At 32.8% G+C, this 11,784-nt stretch overlaps 1 protein-coding gene across 3 annotated transcripts in view; it reads left to right on the plus strand.

The window, feature by feature from the left end:
* SLF1 (SMC5-SMC6 complex localization factor 1) overlaps positions 1 to 6,657 on the plus strand; it is an 85,056-nt gene extending 78,399 nt beyond the window's left edge. For 2 of the 3 annotated variants that reach the window (XM_047877394.1, XM_047877413.1), the window contains 4 exons: positions 219 to 352; positions 2,254 to 2,346; positions 2,734 to 2,916; positions 5,550 to 6,657. In XM_047877394.1, the coding sequence (XP_047733350.1) occupies positions 219 to 352; positions 2,254 to 2,346; positions 2,734 to 2,916; positions 5,550 to 6,031 (892 nt within the window). In that variant the 3' untranslated portion in view covers positions 6,032 to 6,657. The remainder of the gene's footprint in view (positions 1 to 218; positions 353 to 2,253; positions 2,347 to 2,733; positions 2,917 to 5,549) is intronic. The other variant, XM_047877403.1, reaches the window with a different exon arrangement.
* The last annotated feature ends 5,127 nt before the right edge of the window (positions 6,658 to 11,784 follow it).

An 11,784-nucleotide genomic window follows, 5' to 3' on the forward strand; every position in this document is an offset into this window, starting at 1 on the left:
GGGGTACCATGTTATTAAAATAAGAATTAATGCATGAAAACTTATTTCTGTACATGTGAAATAAATATTGAAAAAAAATAAGCAGTAAAGACGTGAATGAATAAGGGTGGGGGGGTTCAATGAACAGGGGGCTGGATTTTTGAAAGTACTCAGTATGTAATGTACACTGCCATACCTTGGTGAAAAACCAGCTTTCATTTTTTTTTCTTTATTTTCAGAGAGCTGAACCTTGCTAAATGTTCCTCATCGTTAAAAAGATTGAAAAAGAAGTCAGAAGGAGAATTATCGTGTTCCAAGGAGAATTGCCCCTCTTTAGTTACAAAGATGAATTTTCACAAAACTAATCTAAAAGGTATTCCAAGTATCTAATTTATGCTAGGAACTTCTCATGGTTGTAGTCAGTATTTGCAAGTTTTACACACTGGCCCTGATGAATACTTGAACTTGACTAGGTCCAGAAAATACCTTCTTAGCATATTATTTTTTTGAACTGTCATTTATGCAAAGAAAGTGATTGTTTAATACTCAGTATAATAGAATATTCCTCCCTTACTTTTTTCCCCCTGCCTCTCCAGATATTAACTCATATTGAGCTCATTCCAAATTTGCCCGCCTTACTTTTCTATTCCACCTCAACCTGTGCAGCTTGGGATTAGACTCTTTTGATTTGAAAGTATAATTCAGTCTTCATCTCTCTCAGTCCTAGACATTTTGTGAACAAAGAATGGGGAGTAGTCTATGTTACATAGCTGTGTTAAGCATATGGACTCTTTTCTCCCAGGCATTGAGCCCAGACTATGAAATGTGTTTGGCTTTTGGTTCTGACTATACTGGAACCTAAGTACCTAAAGGATGGAGTTACAAGAATAGTGCTGTAATAATTCACTTCGGCACCTCTTTCACTTAGTGACCTCTTAACTAAAATATAAGACTCTTCCAAGAGTCTGTACCTGGCCAAAGAAAATTGCGCAGTCTCTTGATACAGAGCTGTATTGTGCTTTTAATACACAAATTTTCATTAGGACACCAATGTGAACAGTAACAGTGAAGCTCTTTTAATCCTTCAACATGAATAAAAGTTCATAATTGCATTTCATGTATTTAAAATAGCTGCCCATTTAGCTCAAAATGTGAAAAATGTATTAAAGGAGAACTCCAATATTAACTGCACAAACAGTGTTCTTTTTCTTTGTTTATTGTGTCAGAAAGTAAAATGAATATGAATGACTTTAAGCTGAACAGCAGAGGGAACTGGGAGGGAGGAAGAGAACTGAGAAATAATAGAGGGAAAAAAACTTCAAAAGCTTTTCAGTGCATGTAAAAGAGATGTTTTGGTAGAAGTTACAGAGATAATCTATAAAATTGAATACTAAAAATATGCTATTTAGTATCTTATATCAAGAAAGAGTTTGATTATTTCATTTGTTTTCTAGACAGTCGCTTATTATAAGTTTTTTTAATTCCAGTTACATCAAATTATCACTACGTCTTATTAGTCTTGGTTACAACAGAGATGGATATGGACACTTTTGGCCAGCAGGCATTAATTGCATCCCTCCTAGAAAAAACTTTACCATTTCATTTGTCACTCTGTTTCAGCTTTAAATGGTACTAGGATTTTTTTTTTCGTGTGTGTGTGTGTGTGTGTGTGTGTGTGTGTGTTTATATTAAGATTCCCCCATTTCTCCTTCTCTGTGCTGCTGTAGCCAAGCCAGACAGCCTATTGAGAAGCAGCAAACCATCTGTTAATGGATTTGAAGTTCTGAATTATACTTGAGTGTGTAGAGGCACTCGTGCTTAGCCAGAAACATTCATTTGAATTAAGCTATAAATGCTGTATAAAAAAGAGCCATACATTTAACGTAGGTTCATGAATAAATTTAAGAGAGGGCAATTGCACTCTAAACTTTTATTGCCGCAAAACCCAGTATTTTTGGTGTTCTCTGATCATTTGGAGCTTTTATAGCGGGATTGAAGCTTTAAACCTTGAACTAGGGGGAGACAATGCCTGTATTAAACCTTTTGCAGTAGAATTTCATTGCTGAATTGCTGATAGAACAGAAGCTCTATGGATTGGTGGGTATCCCTCCCCCTTCTTTTTCTTAATGCGAGAAATGTTTAAACCAGTCAAAAGGAAAACTCAATAAATAATTTTCTGGCATGTGGCCAGATCTCCTAGTTCATGCCCTTTGATTATTTTCTTTAGTTTATATCTTGTCTTCTCTGGAATAATCTATTAATTTTTTATGGCAGGAGAAACAGCCCTCCATAGAGCTTGCATAAATAACCAAGTGGAGAAATTGATTCTTCTTCTCTCTTTGCCAGGAATAGACATCAATGTTAAAGGTAAGTTTTCCATTTTTGTGGTCTGATCCAGTGTCTTAATATTTGTGGTATTAAATGGTTTTATGTCAACATTAAGAAAAATCATTTAAGTTTCTTTACCTAACATATCTTTAAAATATTACCAGTTACAAAACCAAGAAATTAGTGATTAATAGTGCAGAAACATTTTTTGTCCATATTTTGATAAGATCTCAAAATCCATATTTTAAAACTTTTATTTTCTTACAGTTAGAAATATGACTATGTGTTAGACATTTTTATCAAAGCATGCTATTTCTATATGAAGCATCTAGAAAGTCACACTGATAAAGGAAGCAGAATATCAGTACTTCACTACCAAAAGTCCTACTTTTGCTGTTCTAAAACTTGCCTTGATTTCTAATTTAGACAATGCTGGCTGGACGCCTTTGCATGAAGCCTGTAACTATGGCAACACAGTGTGTGTCCAGGAAATTTTGCAACGTTGTCCAGAGGTAGATCTGCTCACTCAAGTGGACGGGGTGACTCCTTTGCATGATGCACTGTCAAACGGACATGTAGAAATTGGCAAGCTGCTACTACAGCATGGGGGTGAGTGCATTTATGCTAAACGGGTTTTGATAAATTATCCAGTTTTTTGATGAATCCCTTAAAGGTAGACAGCATTTTATGTTTAAGATCTGTAAGGAAAGATGCCTTTATTTCATATTAGTGAAAAAGATAAAAAGTCTCCTAGAACATAAGCACCTTTTATTTAATAGGGGTGCATTTTCATAATCCATAAGTATTTATTTATTTTTATTAATTATAAAGCCTATTAGGTTTGTATATGAGGGTGTATTTTCAATTGAATGTGTTGATTTTAAATATTAATCCTTTTACTTAAATTGTGTAATGTCTTTGTGAACCAGCCATTTCTGAAAGCTTATTAATAAAAGAATGTAAATGTTCCATTGTGATTACTTGGATTTTTCATTCTTGTTTCATTTCTTGTATGTAGCTGCTAACGCGATTAATCTTTTTTTTAATCTTTTTTTTAATGAGTCATTTCTTTACAGACTATAAAAAAAGATAACCTAGAATATCTTTTCTTCATTCATATTTTGCAGTCACTTAAGTTACAGTAGGAAGCTTTTTTTCAAATGATGTAACTGTTGTGCAGGGGTTTTGTGATGGAGATAACTTGAGCTTAATACTCATCTGCTTTTTCTAATTTTTGATTTCTGCATTTCAGATAGCACCTCCAACCCCCTCTTAAGTGAAGTTCTTCTTATATCTGAACTGAATAGTATACACTGTAGGTTAAATTTCACAGATAACTGATTTGTGTTTTACAAGAGAAACAAAGGAAAAGTGATGATTAGCTTGTAATGCAGAAATAAAAATTTGTGTTAAATTTCCTGTGACTCTTATTTGTGCTAACTTTAAAATTATTTTCTCTTATAATTAAAGCTGTTTCATTTTGCATGAAAGTAAAAAGCATGTTTTCTTTAGGTGTCTTTCACCCCCTTCCCTCCCCCCCCCCCCCCCCCCCCCCCAATATATACCCATAAGTGAATGGTTGTATAGCTTGGTAGCTTAAGCAATTTGGTTATTTATAGTCTTCTCCTGCCCCCTAAAGGCCTTAGTGTGTCTGTTTTAGTGACACCATTTCATAATCAATATGTGTTTCAGTTCTTCCACTTTTTTTTACTATTACATGTTTACTAAACTATAATGTTCTGTCTCCTAAGTGCTTTATTTTTCTACTCAATCACATATGTGACATTCGAAGCCAGTATTTGGCCTTGCTTCAAATGATCTAAGCGATGGTAGAGCCATTATTGTATTAAGTCCAGCTCTTTGGAAGAGAATGGGATTATACTGACCAAAGTGAATTTTTCCATGGCTCTTGGTGAAGAATAGTAAATGTATGAGTTTATTGTCATAAGAGAGGAAATCTACTTGTAGGTGAATTTACCACAGCCCTTTTACAGTCACACTTGCACTTACCTTTCCCGTAGTCATATTCTGACTTTGGATCTGTCAGATGGTTTAACACCATCATTATAGTAACTACATTAACTCTTCATTATGAGTTACCCAGTGTTGAGAGAAGTAATTTCAAGAGTTTACTTACATCTCTAAAGCCTTTGTTTACTTTTGGCATCTTGGGTCTGTAATTTTCTTGTATTTTTTTTTTTAAGAGGGAATCATTTGGTGCAGTTTTTTGAAATAAAACATAATGATGAGACCTACCTAATTTTGGTATAGAATTCTCTTTTTTCCATGAAATCAATCACATATTCTCATTGGCTGATCTTTTATATTAAATACATTTTATATCTAGACCACTACATGTGTTTCATCAGTTTCATCATTAGGAATTTTGGCAGCTTTAATCTATTCTCTGACAACATATTCTTCTGTTGTATGTAGGATCTTCTGATCATGTCTTCTAGTACTAAAACCTTTCTATCCCTTATAAAATTTTTATGGCAGAACGCATAAATAATTATAGGACTTGACAGAGGGGGGGTACAGAGTACTCAGTGCTATGTAACCAAATACGGAGTCATTTTTCTTTTGCCCTTCCCATATTATCCTTTACTACCCAGGGGATAAACTCTTGAGTGCTTGCTAAGTGGATATAGATAGGTTTAGCTAGGACTGAAAGATGAAATCTGATTTTGACCCAGAGAAGTTAACATTTAGTTTTTTGTGAATCAGTTTTTGTACTAAAAATTGAACATAAGCAGGAATAAGTGAAAAGTGTGATCTGTGGCTATGCAAGGTTTTGTAGTCTTTAATGCAGTCACCTATTAGCCATGGAAGGGGCAGTACTTTTTTTTCTTGGTAAAATTACGATACCTTCAAGACTCTTACACAAAATTGAAGATGAATATATTTTGTTAATATCTTCTGGGAACACTGAAATTTTTAGGTGAAGATGACAATTGATGAAGTTTTACACGCTTCTTTTAAATTTGTAGTTAAATCTATTGTTTATTGAACTAAGGCTTCTGTTTTTAGGCAAACCTAATTAGGCATTGCCGGAAAGTCTGAGTTTTTTTAATGTACCTTTATTAGGCATTCAGTTCATATAGCCAGTTAATTTTGTCAACATGAATTAGGACAAATTTGGATTGTAAACAGAGACCTGGATGCTTTTAAAAAATAGAGAAAACAACTGTTAAGCTGCCAAAATAAAAATGTTTTAACATTGTATGTTTTCTTTTTCCCAGGCCCGGTGCTTTTACAGCAGAGGAACTCTAAGGGAGAACTGCCCTTGGATTACGTGCTATCATCTCAAATCAAGGAGGAACTATTTGCCATTACAAAAATAGAAGATACAGTGGAGAACTTTCATGCACAAACAGAGAAACATTTTTACCACCAGCAACTTGAATTTGGTTCATTTTTACTTAGTAGGATGTTGCTAAATTTTTGTTCAATTTTTGATTTATCTTCGGAGTTCCTTTTAGCTTTCAAAGGGTTAACTCATCTAAATGAGCTGCTTGTGGCTTGTAAGAATTATAAGGAAGCCACCAGTGCTCACACCGACTGGTTATTGGATCTTTATGCTAGAAATATAAAGACATTGCAGACGCTCCCAAATATTCTTAAGGAACTGCCTGAGAATGTAAAAGTGTGCCCCGGAGTGCACACTGAGGCCTTATTGGTGACACTGGAAATGATGTGTCGTTCAGTCACAGAGTTTTCGTGATGATGCCAAAAACAATGAGTCCACTTTCCAAACGTAGTTAGCTTGCTTTGTCATTTCTCATGGACGTCATAGCTTATTAACAAATAATAATTTTATTTATTTATTGACAGAATTTGCAGCTTTGCTGAATTTCAAAAGCACTTAATGAGCTGCTGCAAAACTCTAAATGTAAGCCCCTGACTTTTTCCATGTTGTAGAATTTGACTCAGAAGTAAAAAGAGTTTCATTTGGTGTACGCTGTTTTCATTAATCTTTATTATTTCTTGTTCTGAAAATATTTATTTATATTGTACATGTAAAACATTTTAATTTAAATATTTTTTCAAATCAAAATGTAACATCCTCTGTTCGAGGGATTTGAGGTTTAGAATCATGACAAGGATATTCATGCATATGTGTACCTATAAGCATGTAGCTACCTGTTTTCTTCTCTGTAGGCTGTTGAGCTAAAATTACTCAGTTTAGTTTTGTTGTAAAATAAACATTTCTAAAATTTACAATAATACTACTCTCTTGATTTTTAAATGCAGTGAATGTGCCAAGTTTGACAGTTTAATCCCTTGATCTACCTTATTTTAGCAGTTCATGTACAGTTTATTTCTACTCCATGTAATCACTATTCTGTAAGTGAAAACATATTGCTACGTACTAAGTTTTACCAAATATCAAGATTATAAGTGGTAACTAAGTAATAGATTTGAGATTATCTAAAATCTTAATGTGTAGTATGAATTTATGTTTCAATTTGCAGTTTTTTTTTTCTAACAGCAATTTATGGTAAGACTGAAAGAAAGGGTGTGGATAATAACCACTTTTGAAATTGGAGTTGCTTTACTTGTGGGAATAAGTTACACTGTGGTACAGCTGAAAAAGAAACATTAAAACTTCCATTTGGCTTTTTTTTTTGTAACTAAAGTGATGATCTCACAGCAATTAATCTACTAAAGAAGCAAACTTTAGTTTTATCTCGGAAATCTTTTAATAAGATACAAATTCTGAGTGTTTTATTACTGGGTTTATAATCTAAACTGAAAACTGCTACATTTCAGCTGCTATATCAGCTCTGAATAAAAATCAAGGTTTCTTTTTCTATATTTTTAAATCAGTAATTGTTTACACGTACTGTAAGAAATATTAGTTGTTTCTAGTTAGCCTTCAGATGTGAAATAAAAGCCTCATTAATATTTACTTAATCTGCCAGAGTATCAAAGAAAACATGACGCAGCAGAGACTGAGGAACATTAAAATACTCAAGAAAGATCTAGTAAAATGTTTCCCAACATGATGAATAAGGACATTTTTATTCCAGAGAATAGCCACTTTACTTCAGTTGTGAAGGCATTGTGGAATAATTGCTTGGTCAACTAATATAAACTTAAATACATGGTTTTGAGATCTAACAGGCATAGTTACAAATCCCTATTTAATATCTTAATAGCTAAATTATAAGGCAAGTTCCTTTCTGAGCTTTTGTTTTCTTACCTATCAAATGGAAATAACACCAGGTATTATCTCTGTCATGATAGAATTGTTAACCTATCACCTTATATGCCTCTTAATAAATGTTGCTTCTTTTCTAACTCTTACCTTCTCTTTTTAGCTACAATGAATCACTTAAGATAGTAATTGCTTAAGTAGGTGATAATTCTAAGTTAATAAAATAATCAGTGCTATGAGTTAGGGTTTTGCACGGCTAAGAAAAAGTAGTTTTCTAAATTAAATGATCTTAAGAAATATCATTTAGTTGCAATGAGAAGTAATTTTTCATAACCGTCTATCTGCCCACTTTTGCAAGTCATGATAATGTGAAATATTAAACACTAAAATGCTATTGAGGTCTCTGCCTTTAATCAGGTATCATTGTAGTTTTGCACTGACTCAGAAGTACAACTTGGCAAACAGATTACTATGTTCTTTGTCCTAGTTAACAATATCAATATATGTATATGAATTTGAACAAATGTATGTGAATTTAAGCCTTCAATGAGAGACTTGATTTCTAATATTCCTTATGTTTTATTTTAGAAAACAATAATTGCTTCAGATTGATCTTAGAGGTAGATGAAATAGAAATATTAATAAATAAAATTCATAGTCTTTTCGAGTCCTGGCTTTTAGTTGTAAATGTTTCAGAGTTCCAACAGCTGAAGGCAAGGCTGAGTTATGCTATTCTTTCTCATACATTGCTAGATTTAATATCGTAGTTCACTAGATTTGTTTTTAAAAAATCCTATCAAGGCCCTCATTACAAGTGTAAATAAATCCTGGAATAAGATTTCTGAGCTGTAAAGATGCGCCCTTCCCCATATGTAATCCCTACAAATATTTGGAATATAAAAGGTTTTAGAATGTTTACTGGTAGCTTCTTAGGAAGGGTCTCTTTGAAGTTAAAATTTTCTAGCTTGTTAGTTATTAATTTCCCTATGCAGAATAAAGTGGTCCATGTTTATACATTTTCTGTCATTTCCTTAACTCCAAGATGACCAGAAAAGCATTTATCCTTATATAAATCAAATGTGAAATTAATCAGTGTTTTTGTCTCTTGAACACCTACTATATTCCAGGTGGTGTGCTTAACAGGGCTGACTACAATAAAAGGAAAAAAGCTTACAGTCTAGGAAGGTAAACTAGATTGAAATATTGTTACTTTTATTGTCTTCTATATAGGCTGTTGAAAAGCTTTTCAGTTTGTGTGTTTCTAAAATGTGTAGTATATTAGATCTGAAAGTTTAATCCTTTGATCATTAGGATTTTAGCAATTCTGTTTTAGAGTGAGTATAATGTGGGGGGTGTGCTTTTGCAGTCTTAGGGAATTAATACGCATTCCAGGTAAACACAAATGCATTAATGCTAGGATACTTTATATAAACACCAGGAAATGTTTGCCATTGCTGTCTATGCTATTACAGAAAGTTAAATGAATACCTTCTCATGAAAACCCTATTGCTGGAATGTGCAATCCATATGCCTTTACACACCTTTCCAGTTAAGTTATGAACTTGATGAGAGCCTGTCACTGTTGCTCCTGAAGCAGTAAGAAAGGGTCATCTTTGAGTGACATGAGGCTCTCTTTCCCTCAGGCATTTATCACGCAGCTTCCACGCCAATCTCACCTCCTGCTGACGTGGAGCTTGCAAAATTCTGAATGATAATTGTTTTTATAACAAATGTGGATTGAGTTAGAAAGGTTGGGGGATGGCATTATTGGAATTAGGCTGTGCCTGGTGTTGTCAAAGTGTAGACATCAGTTCCATGGAAACATTGAATACTTAACTCTTTCTTGTAAATCAAATCATGTTATCAAAAAATTAACCTTTTGGGTTGAAATGAATTGTGGTGGGAGGATATTCTCTGGCAATTATTTGCTGTGACTCAGAATTAGAAATTATTAGACTAAATTAATTGGAAAAGGTTGTGGGATTGTTTCTGCTTGGTTCCAAAGCATGTATTTTCCAACTATTGCAAATTTTACTAAAAGAAGACCTTTTTCAGATGACACAAAAGATTTTTACCATCATGGATCACTAGATTTTTTTAAAAAGTTTCTCGTTTTCAGTAAGTGCTAGTCTTTGAATCATGCTTTCCAGTTCATGAAAGCCTGAAGCAACAAACGCCCATAAACATCTTTGTTTCTTGAGACCCATGAATTTATGTGAATTGTTAAGAAGGGGGGGAAGACATACTAAATTAATTGAGAATAGAGGCTTCTTAATGTTTCCCAATCACAAATCCAAAATGATTAGCTTTTTATCACAGAGGAGTCTGCTGTTTGGGAGTACTTTTGTGTTATAAGCAAAATTATAATCTGATATATAGATATTTTCCAGTATTTTGTATGTTTGAATTAATTACTATAGGCCTTTTTTTTTTTTAAGTGTAAGTGTATAGTTTTTGTTATAAATTCACTTATACTCTGTGTTTAAAAAAAAAACTAAAACATAACTCTTAGGACTAGATATACGTGATTTTTTTTATAATGTTGTCTTTGTACTGTTGAATATATTTTTTCTTGTTTAAAACAGAAATAGAGTGAACATATCTGGGTTTTTAAACTGCTTTCCTGAAATAAGATCCAGTAGTATTAAATTGGAAGGTAACCAGTAATCAGTTATTATAAAACCAATACTCCTAATAAAATAAGTATATGATATAATTTGTAGATCTATGTAGTGTGTGTGTGTGTATATATATATATGTATATATATGTGTGTGTGTGTATATATGTGTGTGTGTGTGTGTGTGTGTGTGTGTGTGTGTGTGTAGCTTATAACATGTAACATTGCTCTTAGTATAGACCAAAAAATAAAAGTTGCTTATTCAAGCAATATGAAACCCAGATTTGGTAAATACAATCTCCTTTCTTTCAAAAGCATCTGAATTGGAGCAAATGAACATTTATGCATAATGGGTGTTAAACATTAATAGAGAATGGCTAACTGCTTTGGAACATAGGATTTAGTTCTACTGAAGAATGTGTGTATTTTTTTTTTTTTAATGTAGTTAGGAATTCCAGCAGGTAAATTGCACTGAACAGAAAATCTGGAATCCAGCTTTGAATTTACACCTATTATACTATCATTTATCTTAATAGTAGATGAACTGAAATTTCCAATGATTCTCCATTTTTTTCTGTCCTCAAAATGAAATAGTCCGGTTGAAAAAATCATTAATCTTCAAGTGGTGACAGATAAAAAGGACTTAGTTTGTTGTCAGTACTTCTCAACTTAAAGGTTAGGTCAGCAATGGCTTATGTCATGACACTGATAAATTTTTCTAATGACCAGAATAGTTTGATTTATAATAGTTTTTTGTTTTTGTTTTAAGGAATATGTATCTTTGCTATCTGACTCCATCCTAAAGATGCATTTCTCTATTTTGCATTTTCTTTTTTTACAACATAGAGGTGAAATGACAGAGCAATAAGTAATACTCAGTAAAATTAAAATAAGCATTTTAAGAGCTTTTCATGAATTTTTAAAAGCATAATTGTAAAGATGAAAACTGGGCAAAGGGCTAAGGGGAAAATGGTCAGGAGTCTTTGTGGTTTAAAGGACTCAAGAGGGTAAAGATTTCTGTTGACTGAGAAGTTAATGAAAGTATAAAATCAAACAAAAAGCATAGGCAGATTTCCTAATCTCAGGAATAAACTAACCTATCTTTGAAATTTTTGAATAATGTTCATTAACCAAAGGGTCAAGATAATTGTTTTGTTTGAGGGTCTTTTACTCCATTAAAAATAAAGGAGAATCAAAATCCCTGGTTTACTGGTATTATCAGAAATAGGCTATCTTGACTAGCAATATTCAGGCCTTTCTTCAAGGTTAGGCCAATCTAGTTTCTTTCCCCATGACTTCAGTTCCTTTATTCTTCCTTGCACAATACTTGTAAGTTCATAGTCATGTTATTGGAGGAAATGGGCTTAAGGAGAGGTTGAAAGCCATTTACAAAAAAAAATGGTTAGACTGGTTTTCTCTCAATGCCATTTTTCTTGACTAATTTTAGTTCTTTTTTAAAAATAGGATGTAATTAAAAATTAAATGTAATTAAAAATTAAGTAAAATTACGTAGGGGAATATATTATAAGCAAATATGTTGCTAATAGTGGTTGTATTTGTGATAGAATTTCGAATATTTTCTTCACTTCTCCAAGTTTCTTTGTAACATGATTCATATTTATAAGGCCAGTAACTCATTTAGTTTTTAAAGTAATGCTCCTAACGTAAGAATCAAGTCTTGAAATTTTTCTAAAGCTC

Source organism: Prionailurus viverrinus, chromosome A1, assembly GCF_022837055.1.
Source record: "Prionailurus viverrinus isolate Anna chromosome A1, UM_Priviv_1.0, whole genome shotgun sequence".
Taxonomy (NCBI): Eukaryota; Metazoa; Chordata; class Mammalia; order Carnivora; family Felidae; genus Prionailurus; species Prionailurus viverrinus.